The 24,378-nt window shown below is 40.3% G+C and overlaps 1 protein-coding gene across 3 annotated transcripts in view; it reads right to left on the bottom strand.

The window, feature by feature from the left end:
• RAPGEF5 (Rap guanine nucleotide exchange factor 5) overlaps positions 1–24,378 on the bottom strand; it is a 161,585-nt gene that overhangs the window by 33,646 nt on the left and 103,561 nt on the right. For all 3 annotated transcript variants that reach the window (XM_086742514.1, XM_086742515.1, XM_086742513.1), the window contains 2 exons: positions 2,679–2,757; positions 476–620 (listed from right to left, as the gene is read on the bottom strand). In XM_086742514.1, the coding sequence (XP_086598640.1) occupies positions 476–620; positions 2,679–2,757 (224 nt within the window). The remainder of the gene's footprint in view (positions 1–475; positions 621–2,678; positions 2,758–24,378) is intronic.

Consider the following 24,378-nt stretch of genomic DNA (forward strand, 5'->3'; position numbering starts at 1 on the left):
ATCTGCAAATATCTGATAACTTAAACATAAACTTAAGGGATCAACTCAATGGTTTAAATCACAGCATCATCACTTATCCAGAACAGTAACAGCACAAAACTCTTCGTCCACAATCCTCTGGATACTGATTTTAGACTCTGTTCTGGCAGACACAACTAGTGTGTCCAAGGAACCTCCACGTCTTTGTACTTTTCTTACCTTCCTAAATTTTGCCGTTTTCTAGAGACCATGAATTTCTATAAGTTTCATATCTGAAAGTAAGGTTTTGACATTGAATGTATTGACATTACAGATTTCCTGTTCTAACTGACTATCTCTAACACATTCAAGGAAGACAGATGTAAATTATATTATATATTTCATGGAGAAAATTTAAGTATGAAAAATTATGCTTTATAGATTTTGCTGCTGGGGCTTTTTAGAAACAGTATGTTAATTAAACAGTGATGAAATGCATCAGAAAGTGTTCCAATACCTTTAAAAATTGTTTTAAATGCTCATCTTCGTGTAACCAGTCTTTGTAGAGAGAAGTCCACTGAGATACCAAATGCAAAACTTTTCGTTTTCTACATGACACATCAGAGTCATCTTCTTTTCCTTGGTGGTTCTTAGCACAATAGGTAGAGCAGGTTAAGGAACAAATACTAAAGGCTCACTGAAACTTAAAAATTAAGTGACAGAAAAGACTTTGCAACCATCTCATTTGCTAATGGAAGATTTTTTCACTACATTGCTCAGTTTTAAATGTTTTATCCTGTCTGGAGCTTTCGGAATTTCATCAGCTTTTTGGAATGAAATTCTCAGTAATAGAAAAGTCAGTTCATCCTCTGTGTCAACAGGATTTTCTTCCTGTATAGATTAGAGAGGCAAGTCTATAAAAGCAAAATCAATTCAAAAGGAATTACATTGAGTCATATCTTTTCTGCAGAACTAGGACCGAACCTTTGTCCTGCACACTGATCTCAACATGAATGTCTGCGGGAAGGAGGACAATGCATCATTAACAACAACAAAAAACCCGGGCAGATGAAGTCAGTTTCTTTTTCCCTGCATGAATTACACTATCTGCAGAAATATCGCTATTAAAATAAAAAAGGTGAAAGAATCTATGTCCACCATTGTTCTCTATTCCCAAAGCAGAAACACCAAATGACAGAAGTTATCCACTTTGTACATTGTTCCTGTTCCTTCGCTATTCTTTCATTAGGCGAAAAGATGATGTTTTCACCACAAAAGGTAAAAAGGAAAAAAAGACACAACAACAACAAAAAAAAGAGAAGCAAGTTCATTTTATAGCTAGAAGTTCACTCAAACAATACTCCACAGCTTATGAAAGTAATCGGAAATATAAGAAAAAAAAATATTTTCTCTCAGAATGAGTTAGACTTACATATTGTATCACATGATAAAAGGAGCAGAGATTGTAAATGCTTATTCTTCATTTTTTCTCTTCACATATTCTGAAATGTATTACACAGACACAGGTATTCTAAGAATGAACATACAAGTCTGGATGGATTTTAATCCCATTTTAAGTGTTATTTTACAACAGTTACAAAGGCCTATATGTCTTTAAACAAAACCAGCAGACACAAGATTGCATTGCTGCTATGAGTTAGGTGTCTGCTTCAATACATCTTTCAAGCATTCTTGTGAAGTAAGTATGCACATAAACAAAAGTGTATGTTTTGGATACCGGTTTATTCAGAGGCTTTAGCTTTATACATCCAACTTTAACGCAGAAATTTTCTGTTTATTGATTCCTCAGCTATGCAAATTATAAATGTTTATAAATGTATATAGCTCTCTCTTTATATGCAGGCCTGTGCCAATTAGGGAAGTCATATCCAAATATGCATTTAATGTTTCCACTTTGAATCTCTTCCTCCACAACCCATCTGAGTTAAGAAAACAATGTAACCTGAACTTCAGGAAGCTACAGATTTGAACTGCATTCCAAGTATCATAAAACCTGATGAAAATTGGACTGGAGAAGAAGAGACCTTGAAAGTTCAGCTAACTAGTCCATCCAAGCCCACCCTAATCAGTCCACCCTAAGAGAGTCTCCAGTATAGCCTATGTTATCCTTGGAATGTATTTTCTAGTTCATTGTTATTATTATTATTAGTCTCCAATATCAAAGATTCTACACGTTTTCCACTCTTTTTTATAGATTTATTTTCTTAATGAGAGAAAAAAAAAATCCTATTATCTAACATGAAACTGTCTTACAGCAACATAATCTCACTGCCTCTTGTCTCGTTTGGCATGGGTATGTGCACAGATTCTTCCCTTCCTCTTTAGGTACCTTTTTTCTGTAAAACAATCCCAATTCTTTCAATCCTTCTTTGTAGGTCTTTTTTTTTTCTATAATATCGATAATTCCCATTGCTCTCTTCTGAAATGTCTCCTACTTGTTTATGCAAAAAATCTCAGGTGCAGTCCACTCTCTAAACGTCCCATAGTAAATGTAAAACAATCGTTCTCTTTTCTCACCATTTTTACATGCAGCCTCGAAATAATCATACAGGGCTGTATTTCAATAATATAAACATGCAAAGAGCAAAACTAATTATCCCAGGCATGTAATTTACTACATTTGATACAAGGCTTGACAGTATACAAACCTAGGTGTAACCGTGTGACCCCTGGTAATACAACACTTCATAAAAGGATATTGCCTCAGAAGTGCCTGGCACAAGTCATCAGTCGTCATGAAGACAGTATACGTGAGAAGGAAGTCATCCAGGAGAGTTTCTGCAGAGGAAGACAAAAAAAACCCAAGGTAGAACATATTACTGTGAGAAGGAAGGGAGTATCTACTCCTGTTAGTGTGCATGGCAGGAATAGGATCCCCCCCCTCCCCATCCCAAGTCCAAAGCACACAGAATGCATCAAACTTTAAGTTTCAAACAGTTAACAATATTGTGCCACTATGGAGATCAGATCTTTATTTAACAAGCACATCCTCAGCTCTCAAAGAACCAACAAGCAGGAATACGCACAAAATAAGCCACAGTTCAGGAATCAATAAGAAAGAGCCCTCATCATGAACACCACCATCCTGGTTGGCTTTGCTGCATGCAAAGCAACCTTTCCACCAGCTGAGTTGTTCTCGAAATTCAGAAGAAGAGCTTTTAGTAATAAGAGAGAGTGAAAACTGTGATTGCCATGTACCCTGATTAACATCTACGCACAGTAGTTGAGATGCATGAAAGAAAATATATTCAAATCTTTAGCTGGTTAGTCTTGTATGCATCACTGTAAGCGGTGAGAAGTTTTCCGTAAAGTTTATTTAATTACCTTATGGAAGATTTTTTTCCACCACCTGGTTTCTGTCAGGGCTGAAGGTAGTTGCTGACAGACCATCTCTACCCACTGCAGCTGTAGTACCTCAGGTTGTCAGGATGAACAGCACTGCCAGTTTGGACCTCAGTGTAACTTTCTCATTCCTCATTCCCATGCCACACTAGTTTTAGGATTTTTCCAAACCGTTACCACACACAACAGGGAGGCTGAAAGGGTGTTTGCTCTAGGATGAGAGGGTTCAGAGGTAATCTTGTGGTGGTCTCTAACAACCCAGTGGCAGAGTAAAGAAAAGACCAAGCCAGATTTTTCCTGGAGCTCTGCAGCAAAATTACAAGGGGCAACCATCAGAGATCGCAACAAAGGAAAATCTGTCTAGACACAAGGGATTTTTTTTCTCCTGCGAGGAGTGTCAACCACTGGGACAGGTTGCCTAGACAGCCTGCAGAATGTCCAGCATCAGGTATACTCAGAGCTTGCTTGGGCAAAGCCCTGAGCATCCTGGTCTTACTGGACCTGCTTTGAGCAGGGTTGGACCAGGTGCCTTCACAGATCCCTTCCAACTGAAATTATCCTAAAATTCTTTAACATATTTGCTTCCAATTTTAGTAAATTACTCATATAATGTGTGATCTAGGAATAGATTTGTATTTGATTCACAAACAACAAAACCTTTCATTTTCTGCAAACAGACAAGACAACTATATTGGTCTTTCTAACTCCAAATTAAAAATGTTTGTTTGGGTTTTTTTTGTTTTTTTTTTTCTTCCCAAAATGGTAAGATTTTCCTCAAGTTTTGAGGAGTTCCTGTTCATCGTATTTCTTTGAATTCCAGCAAATATTCTGTGTTTCCTTTAACAAGAAAACAGGTTTGCACCACCTGCTTTATCAGATAAGCACAAGAACATAGACAGTGGCTGAACAATTACAGAAGTAATTCTGGTTGTATGGCAGAGAAGAAAATACTTTACCAATATAACTAGTTGTTACTGGCTAGTACCAATTATCCAGTTGTAATTTAAGTGGTGGACTTAGAACTGTAAAGACTACGGGCCAAACCATACCTCATATGAAAAAGATAAGGCTGAGCCCTGATTTCCTTATCATGATTTTCTCACTTCTTGTTCATGTTCTGTTCCAGTCCAAACAAGTGCTTGTGTACATGTGTGCAGCTGAGAGCATCCCTGCAGCTTCTCACACCAAGGCTGCAATTTCACAATAATTTAGACTAATTTCTGCTACAGCTGCCTTGGACCTCCTTGTCAGTAAATTATTGACCCCATAGCTGAGGTGCAGGATGGCAACAAGAATTCATCCATATATCATTCAAAGCCAGATATTGTGTGGCTATCATATGGATGGATAGTTAATGACATGCCACCCTGTGAGCATAGGATTCAAAATACCTCCATTGTCTCTTAAAAAAAAAAAATATATATATAGCTAGATCAATGCATTTAACACAGCTGGTCTAGAAAGAGTCCTGATCTGAAGACGCATAGCTAAAATCCCTTGCATTCAGAAATAAAACAATGCAATTCTTTATATTTCACCATCATTGTTAAAAATTATGGAAAGTATTATCTGTGTGTAAAAAGAATAATTTTGTCTCAGTAAATGAAAAGACATTGTGAACAGCTTGTTCTCTATCTGAAAGGTCATCTATTCATTCTGTTGCGCATCTTTGGGATGATACAATGAAGCTATTAAAGTTGGAGGTTTCACAAACATTTATTTGGAAACTGCTGTTCTTGGAGTCAACAACCATGTTTCAGTTCTTGACTAAAGAAAGATCCTCAAGAAATCAAAGATACACTTCCAACAGATTATTTCTTCAACTTCCTCTCTGTCTAGGTGATATCAGTTTCAGCAATACGTAGCCATGCGCTTAGAAAAGAAATTAAGTACCAGCTGAAGCAAAACAGGAATGCTTATCAATGAACTTCTGCAACTGTTCAAAATAGCATCATTTTATCTTACTAACCAGTGTTAAAATACCAATTTAGAAGTTTATTTTTAATACCTGATCATCTGTTTTACAGATGTCTATCTTCAATTCTTCCAGCATCCAAAAGGGTTGGAGTGGGAAGAAAGGCTGGTTTTGCTATGATTTGAGGTTTTTCCCTTTTTGCTTAAACTTTTTGCAAGAACTATGCTACAGATATTACTAATGTAATTCTCTCAAAAAAAAATGAATGAAGGGAAGGGTAAAATTGTACATTGGTTCAGATAGCTCACAACTGGTTTTAAGCTCTCTATTGATCTCCTTGTCTCTGCACGCACAATCATGCATCTGCCTGTTCAGTCTCTGGCTTCTAACAACCTTCTCAAAACAAGGTATATCACTCAGTCGACTTAAAGTCATATATATACATACAGAGTTATTTCCTTTTTCTTCTAAACACAGAGGAAATGCTAAGAAGAAGGAGAAAAGTTTACAAATTATGATTGCCATAGTTTGTGTATAGGCTAGATCTTTTCAAATTGCCTCTGAACTTGTTTAGAAATGTAAACCCTAAAGGAATGTTTTGAATAAAAAAGGGCTGGATTCTACATGCAGTCCATTAATAGCATCACTCATCCGTTAAATTACTTTAACAAGTAAGCAATGAAAGTGCTTTTGCTATATTAAATATCTATTACCAGACGTCAGCTAAAGACTTTACAATAACATTCATACTTTAAAATGCCTCCACTAGCTTGTAGCGATTGCCCTGAAGTCCTACTGTTCACTGTAACTATCTTCTGTATTTTCTTCCTAAATGCACCATAATTAAAAATAATTCCAGAATAGTTTTTCAAGCCACAGCAAGAACACAAAACCTGAGGGTGGACTGATTCTTCAGAAATAATTCGTTTGAAACAGACGATTGCACACTTTTGGACATTAATACATGTCCACAAACAATGATTTGCTGGTCTTAACCTGCAAACTGAGTGGAAGGCTAAGCATGAGACAATTTATTCACAACAAATTTTTCATTCTGTGTTACTAATGTTCACTAAGAGTAGTAAATTTGAATGAGGAAGGACTCTAAGTGTACAAGTTGGGCTGATAATGAACAGAAGTCTTTCTGGGGCTTTTCTGTTTAGTCACAGTTGATTTAAGAGTTAAAAAAAAAAAAAGGCAATTCCAGTCAAATCATTAATTATTTAAAGTGAACCATACCCCTACTCAGAATGGCAGTGAAATGCATACCTCAGCTTTTAAATTTTAGTCTGTGTCCCAGTTTCTGCCTAAGTTTGTGACCATCTTCCCCATTATTCCCATAAAAAATATTTTTTCTAGTATTTGTAGCAAACAGGGAGAATAAAATGCACAGTAATAGTTGTAAAAGAAAAACTCCCAATGGAAGGGAAGTCTTTGTGCAAAAGCCTGTGATGCTATTCTCTTTTTTTTAATTTCTCTTCTTCATGAATTTTTTATTTAATCATTTTCTTCTAGCCATCAATCTAATTTTTCTTTGTTCTTCACAAGTTTCCTTTATTTGGCTAAGCAATTATTACAAAGTAGGCAGTTAGCTTGCAGCTATGGAATATTTCATTTCAAAGACAATTTCAAGCATTTTAAAGCTTCATTAAGACATGCAACAGAACCAGCATGAGTTCAACGGGCTCCTGTTCTTGCAGCTCTTCAGGGGCAGCCTCAGGCAGCAATCTCACCACACTGAATGTGTCTGACTACTGTAGGCACAAAAATAATAAAAAAGCAGGCACTGTGCTTGTTTGTTATTAAATAATCAATTCACAACAGCTTTTCCTAAGACAGTTTCCTCACAGGCTGTGTGTACCTCCCTTCCTCAGGTAAAATAAGTCAGTGTAGACATCAGCTTCACTGGGAGCAGTTAGTACTGCTCTTCCCACCTTTCTGTGATGTACAAGTCCTCCTGCAAGATAGACTCAGGGTGTCTGAGGGATGGCAAGTGCAGTATATAGACATGGGATGTTCTGACATATGTGAATTACCCAGGGAATATTTGCTTTCTGCTGGTAACTAATGGACCAAGCAATATGTCTACAAGAGGAGTTGCAACTGTATGGCATCTGTAAGGCAATGACAGCCAACGGCAACGACGGCGTATTTGGTGCAGAAGGGAGATCTTGAGTCCCAGAGACAGTAAATGGTCATATATTTGGATAAACAACACAACATATATTCCTCTGTACTTCAAAAATCAGAAAGTTCCCTGCTGCTCATGTGCCCTCTTACCTCTCTAACCACATCAGACCCTTTCTCTCCAAGAGGGCAGCTCTCAAATACTAACTCAATGTGAGGGCATGTTTTTAAATGCCAGGAGGGTAGAATGAGTTTCTCACATAGGTCTACACACCAAATCTGACTTTTCAATGGTTTCTTTTCTCCCTTCTCCAACCTCTTCTCTAGGCAGGGTATCCATTGCTAAGCCCTAGGATGGAGAATACAGACCTGTAGCCAGAAATCGTCCATGATGCACATCTAACAAATCAGGACAGGCAGTACACAGCATGGTGCTGCCATGTCTAACATCCGCAAACTCTTCTCAAACTTGAGCCTTTTCTTAAACTACCACAGTGGCACAAGGCATCAGTGGAGCAGTCTCACATTAATAACTTGTTGCATAAAACTGAAAAGAGACTTAATCTAAAGGACATGCCTTTGTCAAATGGAGTACAAGTTAAATTATTTTTATTAAATTAAATATATTTTAGGACAGTTTTAAAAAAGCAAATATTTCAGTTCTGCTATCACACAGAACGAGTAAAGAATTAAAAGCAGGGAAATATTCCGGTGTTGCAGCTAGATACACCTCTAGCTACTCACCTAGCAATCTGTATACCCACATATTATTCACTAGTACGCATGTGCACCAACAAGTATCTTTAGACCATCACAGCTACAACAATACTATACACACACTTACGTAAGAAACGTCTTCAACAGCTCAAACTGTATCCAGAATATACCTATTGCTCTATTGCTAATATTAGACACCCTGTCCAGCTAAGCCAGATATAATAATTCCTAATGCCAGCACTGAGTCATTAATCCCTTTATACCCACAAGAAGAGATAACTTGAAGACAAATTCCAGTTTGTCCTGGTATTTTGATCACCCTGTTACATCCTCTATAGTTTTTGTTTTGCAGCTTCTCAATTGCTACCAACAATAACAACAACAAACTGGAGAAAAGTAAGCCAAACAAGTCCTCCCACTTTCGGTGACAAACTGTGATTGTTGAGATGACAAGAACTGTTCTCTTTTTCATACTGGACTTTACAGGGTAACTTTTCACATCCTATTCTTCCCAATCTATAGCATTTCAGTTTCCATGTTCTTTCTGTCCATGCCATTACATGCTTCTTTAAATACTAAGAAAAAATAAAGCTATGCAAAACAAGAAGGGCAATAGGATTTTAAATATGCAATGCATAAACCTTTTTTCTTATAATTAAATGGATTACAAAAGGTAAGTTCCTCTATGCAGAGAAGCATAAACATACACACACCATGCATACAGACTCTATTTTCCTTTAAGGGCAGATTGTCTGTATCACATACCGTTAGTTGAGGAAAACGTTCTAATAGTGAAATCTGTTAAACTGCAAAGAAAAACTATTCTCTTTTTTTTTCTTTTTTAACTTATCAGCATTCTGAACCCAAATCTCTTCCACTTTGCTCTGTACAAATCCATTGTGAATGGCTGTGCAAGAATTACAGAAAGATTTAAGGGTTTTTCAGACTTGTATTCCACACTAAATCGGATTATAAAAAAAATATAGTTAAAGTACTGGAATGCAAGTCTTTTTCCACTTTATGCAAAGTAGCTATTCAGCTTTCTCCAAGGATGTGCTGGAGGCGGCCAAACCTATGTGGAGATGGAGGAGCCGGGGGGAGGAGAAAAAAAAAAAAAAAGACTGCCTGAATTAACAAGCCGCTGGAATTCACAGTTAACTCAAAGGTTAAAACTACTCTTACAGCAATTTTGTACTGTCAGTTCGGTAGCCCTTACTCTGCTACACAGCAGTTGTGGTTGTCACTATGAGAGAATTAAATTCAGTAAAAGGATGAAAACTCATGTACTGAATTAAAAATATTACTCTCTAAACTCACTGCTTTCCAAGCCAAGGAAGTCGCTAAATGCCCTCAGTGCTCAATTCACCTCTCAGAAACATACTAAATAGATGGAGATCATAAGATCATTTTCATCCTGAACCACGTTAGAACCCGAGTGCAATGTATTGGTGGGCAGCGTGTAGGAACTCCAGCAGCATGAAATGTGAATGGGGGTTACACGCGCATTTTTCCAAGTATCAATGCAAACTCATGAGTTTTGTGTGGTAATGAGATATCTTCAGAGTTTTAAGGGTGGATTTTTTGAGAAAGACAAAGACAGAGAGAGAAAGAAATGTATTTTAGACAACACACAACAAATTCGAAAAATCTTTAGCTATGTCATTTGCCATTTGTGATTATAACAAAGACAATGGGATGACCATATGGTCAGCTCCTGACATCCCCTTATGTTAATACACTTATCAGTATTAGCCAGAATTCTGAATTTAAAAAAATCACGAGCAACTTCAAAATTTGTTCTCATTTACATTCACTGCATCATCTCAACCTTGCAGGACCAGCCACCTCTCTTTAACAGTTAGTGAGGCTCATCCTTCAGAGTATATTTGGGGGGAAAAAAAAAATTAACCAAAACCAACTTGGGTTTTTTTTCTTTTCGTGTATGACTGAAAAGCTGAGCTCAATAATGCTAATGCACCTTATGACTTCAAAGCACAAATAAAATATTCACTGATGGGGTTAGCAGTACCATAACTGCTCAGAAACAGTTAAAACTCACATTTCCCACAATCATCAAGAACAGCAGCCCTGTGAGATGGGGTTACAGCTGGGCAAACAGACAGATGAGCTCCCTGTGCCTAAGTAAAATGGATGCTGATTACTTACTATTCTATATGGAATAGACATTTTTTGCAATTTTAAATATTCACTTGCTGAGTTCAAATTTAACTGAATGAGGGCTGCAGCACAGCATTTTCAAGTTTTTCAGCCTCTCAGTGCTGAAAGCTCTTAAACTTGATAAATTCTTGTCACCCCTCTTGCTCCTTTCTGTAAAATGAGAAAAATTATAATCACACCTCAAGGCAGACACTGCTACATGTAGAATTTTTGCATGTTTTGGTGCACATAATACTATGCAATGCTCTGAAACCTTTCAGCAATGCTAATGCATGTCCAGCCAGTTGCTGTTGTAATCAGAAAATTGCTTGTTCTGCAGAAATGAAAAAACGATTTGAGGGCAACTCTTTTCAAAGATAGGAGTTTCTCAATAATCTGTAATTCCACAGCAATTTACTAAAAATGTCAGAACGTCTCCAAGTACGAACAGTAAATGCAAACTGCTATCATTACCGTCTGATCTAGCAAGATATTGCTCACGTCTGAGAGGCTGCTCCCTTCCATTCAGCAGATGGCAATGGCACTCAGGACCTTGCAGGATCAGCCCTTAATCCAAAATCAAATCCTTTAAAAATCCCATGCCACCATGGACACAGCATGAAGCAAAAAATGAAAATGACGCTGAGAAAGAAAGGTCAATGGAAAAAAGAACATCAATACATGATTTGCTGCTAATGTATTAAAACAATTATAGTAGTTATGTCATCTAACCACCAAAGCACTGAGAAATCAATGCACAAAGGAATAAAGAGCAAGCCATTTATTTCTGGTGTTAGGTTAGAAACAGAAAATATATAAGGGCAAGATGTTTAACCTGTACAACCAGCATTTTTATTAGAGCACAAAAGTCAGAACTAGGAATAATTTCTAAGGTCATCTCTCAGAGATTTCTGGCAGTATTTTAACATCTGCAGAATGAATCAAATCCATTCTGTCTGGTAAGGTCAAAGATCCTCCTAAAGTTGCATTCCAGTTGCTGCTATCACATGTATTGAAGCAGTTTCGTATTTTGTTTGAGGGACAAAAAGCCCTGAAACCACAGGCAGAGAGCAAATGTCAAACTTGTCTAGGTCTAATGAGGCACTAATTTTTCCACATAGAAATCTGAAGCTCTTTTTTTTCCCCTCAGGTAGGAGGGAGCCCTGGTGATTAACGTGCAACTATAATGGTTGGGGTTATTAGAAATTATTGGACAAATCCGCTACACCTTATACATTTTGAAGTATTAGAAATATTGCCTATAGCAGTCACCCTAAGAAATTGCTACTTCTTGCTAAAAAAAAAAGCCCTTGACTACTGCAACTAAGGCACTCAAGCTTTCCATGCAGTGAAACTTCATTTGAGAGCAAACGGAGGTATTTTAAGACACATGTGAAGTCCTCACACAAGCCTTGCTGCAGAAGGCAGCCACTCCTTGTTCGCACCAGGCATCTCCCCAAGTACTTTAGGAGAAAAACTCATCCTCTCTTTCTATGAACTGTTTAAAATAAGCCAGCCAGGCCAGGATTGCCTGGAGCTGCAGGACGGAAGATAAAAGATTTACTGGTTCCCTTTCATCCTTCTGCCTGGGGTCCAGCTGCCTTATGGGGCAGAAGGAACCGGCATGCAGCAGGAACAACACACCACACTACTGGCCTGCCCTCGCGGGTTTTCACCCCCAGCAGGCACATCGTTTATCACCCCAGTCACTAGCATGCCTTGGTGAAAGTCATACAAGCAAGCACAAGGCAAGTTTCTACTTTTCTGTTTCTGTCTTGCACCTGGACTTCTTTGCATCCCTACCATCACTCCATCTCCAGGCGTCTAACAAGAGGCAATGCTCTCCAGTCTGGACCCCTCAATGACATGACATGCAGGTGCCACCAAGAGCTGTCACTGCCTCGGCGGGGCCAATCGGACCTTTTGTTGCCTGGTAGCAGCAGAGCCCTTGCACCCAGCTGTCCTCCAGTGACATACAGCAGCGCACACAAAGGGGCTGCATCGCCTGCCCCCTCTGCCACTGCAAGCCCCATCCTACCAAGTGGGTGCTCTAAGGTGCTCGTGGCTGATCAAGCCTTTTCCTGGGTCCACCAGCTCAGCACACATCTGACTCTAAAAGGGAACTCTAAAATTAGACTAGACATTTGACTTTCAGAAAGTTAATAACATAAGGGAAGATGTACTTAATCTTCATTCTTTTCATCTTTGCTGTTCAGTGCTCGTATTGCATTGAAGAAGAGCCAAGTTTCAAAGTTCAGCATGTCTTTCTCATCATTGAATTGGAAAATCTACTCCTAGGAAACAGTAATCTTCAGATCTAATACTATATATAAATATAAAAATATCATTACATCTTGAAAAAAAGATAGTGAGTTCTGAATTTTTGGGTCTTCAATTTCAGACAGTTTAGAAGGGCCAACTTTTCAGTGACATTTCTGAGACTACGAACCCAAATTTTCTTTTAGAACTGCAAAATAACATCTACATATATAAAAAACAATCTTAATTGGCAGTATTTTCAAATACACAATAAGTTAAGACTATTAGCCCCAAAAGTTTTAACTTCAGTAATCTAATGACAGGCTCCCAAAATCCACTGTACTCGGACAATATCCAGTCCAGCAGATTACAAGGACTATAGCAACGAGAATACATTCCATACTGGTACATAATAAGGACAAAGGGCACATCAAACTACACGTGGCAAGGCCACATCTAAAGCTCTGCAGGTCAGGTGCAATGCCTAGACTTCCATGTGTAGCGTTATCCCCATCACCTGCTGCTAACTGCTTTCCATACCAACCAGAGGGACAGGGCCCTTGAGGGAACAGAAATGTACAGAACCGCACTGTGTATTTTTAAAAGTGTTTAGCAAGAAGCTTTGATCTATTATTTTCCCCCTACAAAGCAGCAAGGGGAAACTTCTTTGTGCTTCAGCCCAGAGAAGGAGATAGAAGAAGAATCTCGTTTGCCCCTGGGAGCCAAATTATCATAAATATGCTAAGCAGTGCAAGCTCCCCAACATGTGGCACCAGAGCATGTGCAGTACACATCACAGCGTCTCTTCAGGGAAGCCTAGCACGACAAAGCCTCCACCAGCAAAACACTCCTGGTTTCTGTAGATTTGGCAGAACTGCCTACAAAGGGAACGACAGCATTTTCATCGGAGCAAGAACTGTTGGATTTAGTCCAAATCTCTGCACAAGATGGCAATAACATGCACTAGACTAATGCATAGACCACTCACTTCTTCCAGCACGTGAAAGAGCAATTGGGTCAAGTGGTGGGACAGTTCTGGCATACTGGGTCACACAGACTAGGTCAGGGTCTTGCACCTGTGGCCCACTGTCATGTAACCTCAAAAGCAGCAACTCACTTGCCAACATCTTCTGACAAACAAGGGGGAAAGGCTCAGAAAAGGTGATGCGTGGCTGCAATGTGTTACCAGCTCTGCTGGGCTGGTGGCAAGGAGGAGGAGTGGATACATCTTGCAAACCCCATAGAAGACCCAGCAGGCATCAGCATCCTGCAATCTCACTGCAGTGCTGAAGGATGCTACTTCCAGCTTGTTGCACCAGGGTGTACAACAGCTTAGGTTGAAGGCCACAGACTGCTCAGATACCTCGGAAATAACTTACGCAATATCTAAAGACCCACAATGCACAGCAGAGACCTCCTTCTACTGAGAGGTGGATGGTGGGAGCGACGCGATACCCTCCAAAAAAAAAACCAAAAACCAAACAGGGCCATACTTGCATCTTCCATTTCTCACATCTGCCTTCCTCCCCACTCCCTGGGGCAGTGAAGCACGGCTTCACAGCATAACACCAGAACAACGAGCATCAGAGCACTCATACGGCAGCTGCTTCCTTTTTGTGGCGAATGGGTTACAAAAGAAACCCAATGTCTTTCATGGTGGTGGCGTTAAAACACAATGTTACATTAATTGTAGACTTACATGATATATGTCCTTAAATCATGAACCTGAAATTATACTTGCCACACCGAGACACCCAAATCCTTTCAATGACAGGTTAACAGGTAATTAAAGACAGCTTTTTTTCCTTAATATTACAACTATAATGGAAGACTAATAAAAAAATTCCTTGTACATCATCTGTGTATGTATTAATAACATCTAACAGCTTCAACTATTGGGTTTGTCAGTACAACCCTGTACTGACAGCAGAATTAAAGAAATAATAAAGGTTCTTGCTTGCATGATTTAAAGATCATACAGCAGTGAGACACAAGGAACAGACATTATCCGGCGTTCAGCTGCTTGTATTAAAATACCTGCACGGGTGTAATTCCCTGTGGCAGCAGAACTGTGTTCTTGTGCAAAGACCTTCAGCTGCTAGCAATACACAGTAGTTCAACATTATGCTTTTAAGAACATCTTTATTTTGATAATTTTCAAACTACTTTCACTCATCGGGGAGCTCAGCATTAGATCTGTTATTCAGCTGTACTCAGGGATTTTATTTGATGGCCTTCTTTATTTCAGTTAAATAAAGCGGGGATATTAAGCAATTACTGGATGAAAGCCCAACATGGGGTGATTTTCTAAAGGTGTATATTCACTTTCGCCATTATTTCAGATTTTTAGTGCTATTTATTGATTTAGGCACATAAAATATACCCAGAGCACAACTCTCAGAATACATAAAATCCGGGACTGGTATAGCCCAGCTTTCTTCCTGGGTATCTTTCTTTTCCAAGTCTTATCTTCCATGCACTAATCGGAAAGCATCTAATGAAGGGATGCATACTGTGTCTTGTAGAAATGGTTTGTTCAGTTTTTACCCCTTCATCAACACTGTCAGCTGTTCCTTGGACTTCCACAGGGCACAGATTAATCTCCTTGGCCAAGATGTAAACCGTACCTTTCTGCACAAGCATATACAAACGCAGTGTTTACGATGAAGGTAAAAATCACAAACTGCAGTAACAGATACGATACTGTATTAAACTGAGCCTCTTGGCTCATCTGTCAGATGACCATGCTTCACCTCTATAACAACATAACACCACATAACAACACCTGGCCGCGACTAGCGCTTGCTGTCATCTTTCATTTCTATAGCTCTTCTTGGCCACAAGCGCCAGCACGGTTTTTATAAAATGTGCTTTGTTTTTCCAGTGTACAGAGAAAGGGAGGCAGACGCAGTCTCAGCAGACGCGGGAGGTACCTGCCAAAGCTGAGAGTACAAACCCAGCGTCCTCACTCGGGTTCTGCTCATCTCTTTGCGGTCCCATGCAGACAGTACAAAATGTGAGATTCAGATGATGACCCCACTGCAAATCACCCTTCCCTATGATATTTTCAAACCCTTTTCAAATTAAATATGCTAACAGCAACATACTTTCTCCTTTCCTTCAGGATTTCTTCTTTCTGGTTCCCTAAAGAAAAAACGCTTCTGCAGCTGAACTGTCTGTCCAGCTATCTGCCAGTCTTGCTCTCCCTTACCCCTGTAACCTTTGAATCTGTTGACAAATTTCAAACAAATATGAGACAGGGCATCAAATTCTCAAAGACACCATGTTTCTATAAGTAATGAGGGTAAGTGCATCTGTAGAAGAAAGAGAGCGTCAAATTCTTGTCTCATTACAGTAAAGGCTACCATGTAAGCACAGTTAGGTTTGTAGACATAAAATAACTCAACTAAAAGAGATTAAGTGATAGTCCCTCAAGCTGCTGCTAGTAGGATTGAAGTTTTTTGATTAAAAGATACAATCTCAAATACTGAGTCTACTAGCATCACAGACATAGCCTCCTTATTTAAAATTCTGCAAATCATGTCCATACTCAGTTTTTCTAACAAGGCTTCCTATCACTGCTGCTCCCATCTCTCTGCTGCACCAGGCTGCTCGGTCTTCTCTTAGTGGACCCCATAAATTCCCAGAGCTGTCTCTTACTTTGTGTTTGCACAGCACCAGCCACAGACACTGTGGCTTCTGAATGCCTCTATAGATGTAAAATGATAACTCACCATCTTTCTGCAAATAAGGTTTTTTTCACTAAACTGCTTTGCTTATTCGGTTAGCCATTAAGGCCAATTATAAAACTATCTTTTTTTTTTTCCCCCTCTTACTAAGAAGCAGTATCCTTTCTACCCCATTCCTGCATTCCTGGCTAGTCTATGGAAAATCATCAATTATGTGATGACAGTCTCCTTAAACAGATTGCAATCACGTGTCTATGCCCACAGCTTGGTAGACACTTCTGCTAAGTGTAACACTACCAAAAGCTTCTTTCAGGTTACAAAATTGAGAGCATGTATTTATTTTTACTAAAGAGTGCCTGTCAGAGAAGGTGGCAATGCTTCCTCTTAAAGGAATACTCTGAGGATTACATACAACTCTTCAGCTACCTAAATACTTTCTATGTAAGAACATATATTTAAAAGCAATTTTCCAAATCCATTTTTAGAAACACATCACCGATTACAGTAGATATACAGGAGCTGGAATTAATTCCACTAGGAGCTGCTGTTTTAAAGACATGGCTGCCCACATCCCAGAAGGACAATGAAGTATAATATGCAAGCTCATTTAATCACTGTATCCAATTACAAGGAGGAATAAATCATCACACACATGCCTATGTCTGAATTTTAAAAAGTAAATAAATCATGAATAGTCAAGTCAAACACTGTGAACCTCTGGATTCACAGATTAGCAGGGGAAGTGGTGCATTCACTTCCCATTCGAAATGAGACTGTCCAAAAACTATTAAAAACATCTAATTATTTTAAGATAAATACAAAAGCTGCCTTTTTTATTGTTGTTCCATTTGGACATTGATCATACAGAGCTGCCATTCTCTGCAGGAGGGAACACAATATCCTGACAAACATTGATCTCAACATAGCTTGTATGCTGTCTTGACAGACTTTCCCAGATTCTCTGCCCTGATTCACACCCAAGACTCCCCTAAATCACAGGGGTTCAGAAAAGGAGTTTACATCCTTTCTAATACTACGAATAACAGCACTTTGGGCAACTGCTCTTGCCCTTTGCTGTAAATTCCCTCATGCCAGACCTACATGACTGTACCCTCTAAGAGGATTTAAATTCTCTCCATTTGTCAAGAATACCCAATACAGCAGTTTCCTGCAAAGCTGGTGGCATTTTCATGTTTTTCAGACACTTTTAGAAAATTGTTATTAAAGATTTATCATGCTTTGTAATCAGGAACATAGCTGTAACTTCCCAAATTGCATCTTACTAACCTGGTTCCCTGAACAAGTTTCCAGTCCTTTAAACTGAGATGTTAAATGAAATGCCCTATGGCCCATCTGAACATCAACACCCTCACTCAGATTCTCATGAACACTAACAGAATATGTATGCACACATCAAAGAGAGGGGGGAAAAAAAAAGCCTATTCAAAATATTTACATATGCTCCATAAACAACTCATAAGATGTACCAAACTTTTGCCTAGAGAGATGGGCCATCACCCTGGAGACTGTAACACAATTTGCCTCAACCCAGAGACACCTCACTGAAACAGACCTCAGAAAAAAATGCTTTCCTTCTGCTTTGCAATGGAAGAGAAACATTTGGGAGAGTACTGAAGGTCTGGGGAACACACAGGAGAAGCCCAGCTTCAGCTGGCAGAGACCCTCCCCTTAGGTTCCCAACGTGCCCAGGTTTCCCAACTGAGGACCCACATCCCAAAATCTCCATGTGTGTGCTTTGGGGCTTCAGCCCAAAGCAAACCTCAGAGGGGTAAGGGGAAGGAGGCGAGAGGCCATGATGGCAATGTCTCCCCAGGGTCTCACACTGCCCTGAGGAAGGGCTTCCTGCCCACCGAGCAGCCCCTGGGCAGCGCAGGCAGCCCTGGCACAGATGCCATGTTCAAAGCATCGGCAAGATGTGTGTGGCCCAAGAGACCGACATCGCTGTCACAAGGAGCGAGCAGACAGTATCCCATCCCTTTGCATCCCAAGCCATGCTGGGGGGACACCTTTCCTCTGGGTCGGAGGGGAGGGGACAGCGAGGAGCCCACAGCATGGCCAGGGCTGCTTCCTTGCAGTCAGGCTGGGCTCAAGCAGGCCTGAGGCCTGCAGCTCTTTGCCCATCCTAAGAATTACACAGTGACCCCTACACAGCCTCTTTGTTCCTCCCCGTGCAGCTGAAGGTGGAAGTGAGGAGGCGTTTCACCTGCCGGGATGTGGGGCAGGTGCACGTGTATGCTGAATTTCTAAATCATCCAGTTGTTGCCTTCCTGCCGCTGCTTGCTGGCGCGTATCAGGATGGCAATTTTCCAGCCATCCGTTACAGTTACCTCTACATACAGCAATCCAACTGCATGAGGAGATGCTGTAGTCACCTTTGTAGGCTAAATATTTGCATTTGGCCATTACTGGTGGTTTCTGTGCTTTGAGGCGTGCAAAATATCACTCACTGCTGCTTTAAGACTTTGAATGCAAACCCCTTGACAACAGGGATCTGACAAATGCTATTTGTTTGTGGTTGTTTTTCACTGTTGTTTGTTTGCTTGCCGCTTCCAGCTTGTGGCTGTGCATCCCCTGTGATGTACTAACAGCAACAACAAACAAAATCCCATGAACAAGGCTCCAATCCGGGCAGGGAATGAAACCCATCAATGGTTTCATTATTGTACTGGTGTCAGCACTCTGAATTCACCACTGGGAAAGAACAAAACCTGTTATCTGGATTTCTGGTTTTAGCTGCAGTGGTTCCTGGAGAGAGATCAACAAGCCCTAAATCCTGAGAAATGGGGGTGCGGAGGGTTAAAGCAAGGCTGCCTGGGGAATGGGCAGAGCCTTGTGGGCAGGAGGAGGAGGAGGGATAACAGCAGGAGGGGGATGCAGGGTGCAGAAAAAAAGGAAAGAAATTGAAAAGCTATAGAAGGTGAGGTATAAAGGCCTCTAGCAGTCCCAGGTCAGACACCATGATTTCTCCATGATTACATCTCTGATTCTGGCAATTTATACCTCCATCAAAACTCAAGTTCAAGCAAAGGAATAAAATCACAATTCATTCCAAATGCTGTCACAAGAAATCCTAAGTTTTTTATTATTAGCTTCCATTAAAATTAGATCCATCAACACTGTCACTTTATTTACATTGGTCTATTTTCCTCGTCCTCACAACTCAGAATTTTTTTGCACTCAGTGTCCTTGAAAACAAGCCATCACATTTTCACTTCAGACAGAGTACTGATTTGGTTTCGGAAGGATCTCACAAGCGTTTCTGAACTGAGACAAGGTCATCTCATGATCTCAGCTTGGCTCAGGAGACGGTGATGTGAGCTGCTGCCACATCGGTATTTTTCACCTTGTCTAAAAGATGGGATAAGCAATTTACTTCATTGCAGTAACTGATGCTATTCCAAAAAGCTCTTTCTGCCAGAATCAGCTACACTCTGTGAGGGTAACTGACATCTCACGAGAAACCTTTAGCTGTCAAAGTGGTGTAATTCTATTCCTATTTCAATCCCTGAAAGAATCAAAATTTACTTAAAAAAAAAAAAAGGACTGTCTCCAATGCCAACCACATAGACCCTCCTAAAAGGTGTTATATACCCCAACTGATACCAAATGGGATCAAGCCTCTCCTTCTAAAAAAGCGACAGCAATTTTAAAGCCTGCATTATGAGCCTACCAATTGCAGTTAATGCACAAAGCTTCTGAATTTTTCCAAGCGCATTCTGCTCCATTATCTCCTTTTTAGACAGGCTCCTCTGCTCTCACAAAAGTATCCCTACTACTACTATCTACTCCTACATCCAAAAGCCAATCTTACGACTTGTTCACTAAAATCAAAACCCAGCAAGATAAAACAAACCACAGCAGAATCCCTTGCCAACCTCGTCCAGCACACAGCACATCTGGCCTTCAGTAGCTGCGGTCACAGCTGCCCTTTCCCCTCTTTTTTTTCCTTGGACGTGGTAGAGGAGGCAGCAGCCAGCATTAGGGCAAGGCAGAGTCGAGCTCCACTGCACTTGATAATCTGGAGCGTGCTGGCATCAGTTTGCCAATGCCACAGACAGGCTTTCTCAAGTAATTGCATTTATTCAACTACACAGCAAGCAGAGGCGTTTGGTACCGTAATGCAGCTCAGGGTTGGCAGCTATTAAGGGAGATCTCAAGAGCCTGCAAAAAGCCACATCAGGCACTACGCACTGGGAAATAGGCAGAAATCTATTCCAATTAGTAGTTCACAAATAGGTCTTGGGTTGTGGCTTTTCGTTCTTAATTTCCCTGGGTCCCTACCTGAGCACAGAGTTTACAGAAAATGGTAAGGTGGGAAAGAAAACAACCTCATTAGCACACTATACTATAAAGCATCACCTAACAGTAGTAACAGGCAGCATGACAGGGAACTTAGTAAAGTAACAATAAATGTAGTTTGGCTACAGCCAAAATCAGTCCCGCTCCTGCTCACAAAAAGACCGAGGCTGCTACTTCCATAATACCGTGAAACCGTTTGAACTCAGGGCATGTTAAGAAGGATTGCGGGGGAAGGAGGAATTAACAGTATGAGAGTAAATTTAGTTCACAAGGGGAAAAAAGCAGCTTTGAAGAACAGATTTCTTTCAGATTCTTAATACACAACCTCAAAGTACAGGTCTTCAGTGAATCCATCCTTCCACTCTGTGGGCGGGGAATGAACACGCTCTTTATATTCCTCAAAGAAATGTTAATCTCACAAAAAAAATCATTGTATTATAGCAACTTTGAGCACTGGAAACACTGGAATTCAAATGTCAAAGACAGTACATAAACTGTATTCTTGGAGCCAAAGATGCAGCAAGAATGTCAACATACAGTTTTACGTCTTCAGCATTTTTACATAAAAACTCCCCCACTCCGTGAAAGCATCTTTCCAAAAAAATATTTCAGAGCACCACATCTGAGTTTTCTAACATTACAGAGAGTCAGTTCTTGGGAAGGAGTGCTCTGCTCTATTCTGAGAACAAGTTTTCAACTTAACAGCTGTCTCATTAAGTGCAAATAGCAACACAGGAGTCACGAATGGACAAACACCCCTACTTACGTCAGCAAGTGGTAAATCTCTGTGTTGTGGAAAAGGAACACAAAAAGCAAGTACTGAAGACAGTGTCCACTTTTTCAATAGTTTGCAGGTCAGGGTTTGACAGTAAAAAGCCTTAAGAAAGATGGAAAGCAGAACATCGCTAAGTGGTGAGGATGAGTAAATACCCAGGAAAGATGGGAGACCTGTGCTGAAGAGCCCCACGGCGGGGGTTCCTGAAGGACTGCATGGTCTGTGGCTCCTGCAGAAGGAACAGGATGTGCAAACACTTCACAAGAAGCAGCAATATTGATATTTTAGTTTTCCATTTCCAGTTCTACCCTCACAGTTAACTGACCTGCCAACCTACACACCATCTGTTGCTATTCTTCTTATGCTACTCTCTTACAAATCAGATCTCACTTTTCCTCTACTAGAAACAGCAGCCTTGAGGCAATTGTATGTGGTATATAATTATTCAGCTTCAATGAGCTACATTCTGGGAAAACATGAAGACAGGGCTGTAACTGGGGCCTGAGAGGATCTAGAAAGTTGTATCACTTTCACAGTAAGGGCCGTCCTCTCCCTTCATACATTTCACATTTGGTGGTTTGATCCCACCACTGGCTGCAGATCCCACCATCTACTGGGAATGGATCTCCAGTAGACAGAAGCCAATAAGAGTTACCACAGTTCAGACTAATTTCAGAATCTGACTATGACTTTCTGCCGATGTTGACTTCCTTTGCCTTTAACATTCTTACGGCTCACCAGAACCAGTATGACATTTGCTGCAACAGAAGGAATCTGGCCTGCTTTGTCTCCAGACCTCCAGCCATGAAACTGACCCAACCTCCAATGTAGCATTTAATCCAGACAGGGAATCAATCCAAGTGACTGGTGTACTTCCAAGACGACATCTCTGCTATCAAGAGATCTCTTTGGCATCACCACTGTGCAGTGACTCACTTTTCCTTCTTGCCTTTATGACCCTCAGTTCCAGCCTTCTGACCTGGGATTTTCGTGCTAGTTATTTGTGCTAGAGTTGATGCTGACCAACCACACTCAAGCGATTAGAAAAGGACTCACACTACGGCAGAAACTAAGACACAACCTCTACTACTCTTTTTATCACTAAAATACGAGCTTTTTTAATAAAATAAAACCTTACAAGTATTTTTTTATCTCTACCATACTCACTTCTCGGATTAACACTATCAGACAAGCAGCAATTATCACAAGTACCATTCTGAAAAAAGTTCTACAGAAATATTTCTCAGCTACACAAACATGCCTCTTTATAATCTCAGATATTTAATGCATCTGTTAATTTAGAGATATCTATGACCACATATCCTTTCACATATTTGAAAAACTTACTGCATTGCTTTGATAATTTGTATCACTTAGACCTCCAATGTCATTAGGGTGAAAGTGATCTTACAAATAACTGATTAAAACTCTTTAGGGTCACACTGGCTTTCCAAACAACTTGTCTCCTCGGTGCCTCATCAAAATCATTGCATCACCAAAGTCGAGTTTGCAGCACAAGAAATTAACACATTCTGCCTTTTATGACTTTAAATAAAATATATATTAAAAGTCTTTTTCACTGCCAAAACAAAATTATTGATCTTCACCCCTAAAAAAGTTCTCCTGCTAGACCTGCACTTCCCAATTCCTTTCTGCTTAAAGAACCAAGATCATAAAAAACCCTTATATTGTCTACAATGCACATCTTCATAATAAATGGTTTTACACCAGGCTGTCATGATGGTTCCTTATCACTTTCTCACATAGCAAAAGATGACAACTAGCTATAATGAATGACAGAATTACAGAGAAAAGACTGTGGAACTAAGATATGATATAATTGACTAGTCATATACAGTGGGTAGCTTTTTCTTCTGCAAATTTAACTCAAACACAAAATATATGAAACACTTGGGGTCCTACCATTGTCCCAGGCTACAGGATACCAAAAAAAATTATTTAGATGCTCAAGGTGCCCAAAAGTGCCTAGGTGGTCCTGGGCACACTGAAATAATGTGTTTCCCTGATGGCTACTTCAGTTCCTCTCCCTCCTTGAAAGGCTCTACTATGCTAGACGTGCTTACACCATGAAAACTATTTGTGGTGGTGAACTGAAAAAAATACCATCAGTATCTACAGAGACTCCTGATCACTCAGAATGTTTGTTCATCATTCCCCTCTGCTCTACTGCTGCCTCTACTTTCCCAGCCATTGGATGAAATGGTGAAACAATCCAGGAGCAACATCCCAGGACTCTGCCTTTCCAAAAGTTTGCCCTAAACAAGGTTTAGTGCCCAAGTGCAAAAAAAAAAAAACAACCCACTTTTTCAGGCTCTGAGTCCTTATTTCGCAGAAATAACTGTTTGAGCTCCCGCCAGGAGACAGCATCTTAGACACATTCCCCTCGCCGGCACTTCCTATTAGCTTAGGCACCGCAGCGTGTGACATGCTGTCTGTAGTGAATCCCAGACACGGCACTCCTCCTGCAAGCTGATTCAGCCCACTAATGCGACAGAAAATAATCCTACCAAAGGAAAAAAAAAAATCCATCTAAGATACTTAGATCTACTTGGCACAAGGTCAAAGCAAGTATATCAGAGGGGAAGGGGTCACACAGCAACGAACCGGAGCACAACTGGAGGATGTCAGGTCCTCCCACTTGAGCAGAAGCCAGTGTCACTGCCAGCAGCCTTGGCCCAAACCCCATGCTATCCTCAGGGCTCCTGCCTCTCTCGTTCCAGCTCCAGGCACCACCATGGCGTCTGCAAAGCCATTCAGCAGAAAAATGTTCACTCTCTGCTGCCAACTGAACTGATAACTCGCTTAGTTGTCTAGCTGAAGGAACTAGTACCTTAGAACAACCTTAGATTCTCTTCAACTGCTTACAAACTGCAACGTGCAGCACACAATGTGCTGGGTCAGATCAACGATCCCCATAAAAAAGAACCAGGTCTTTAGGCAGAGGCAAACAGAGGATGTCTAGGGGAAGAAAAAAACCTAAGAAAAAGAGAAATACCATTATCTTTCTCTGATATACCCTCTCAGCTTCCAGCAACTGACAATGTAGACTTTCCAGATTGGAAGTTGTATTGACATCA

This window comes from Chlamydotis macqueenii, chromosome 2 (assembly GCF_036417535.1).
Source record: "Chlamydotis macqueenii isolate bChlMac1 chromosome 2, bChlMac1.mat, whole genome shotgun sequence".
Classification (NCBI taxonomy): Eukaryota; Metazoa; Chordata; class Aves; order Otidiformes; family Otididae; genus Chlamydotis; species Chlamydotis macqueenii.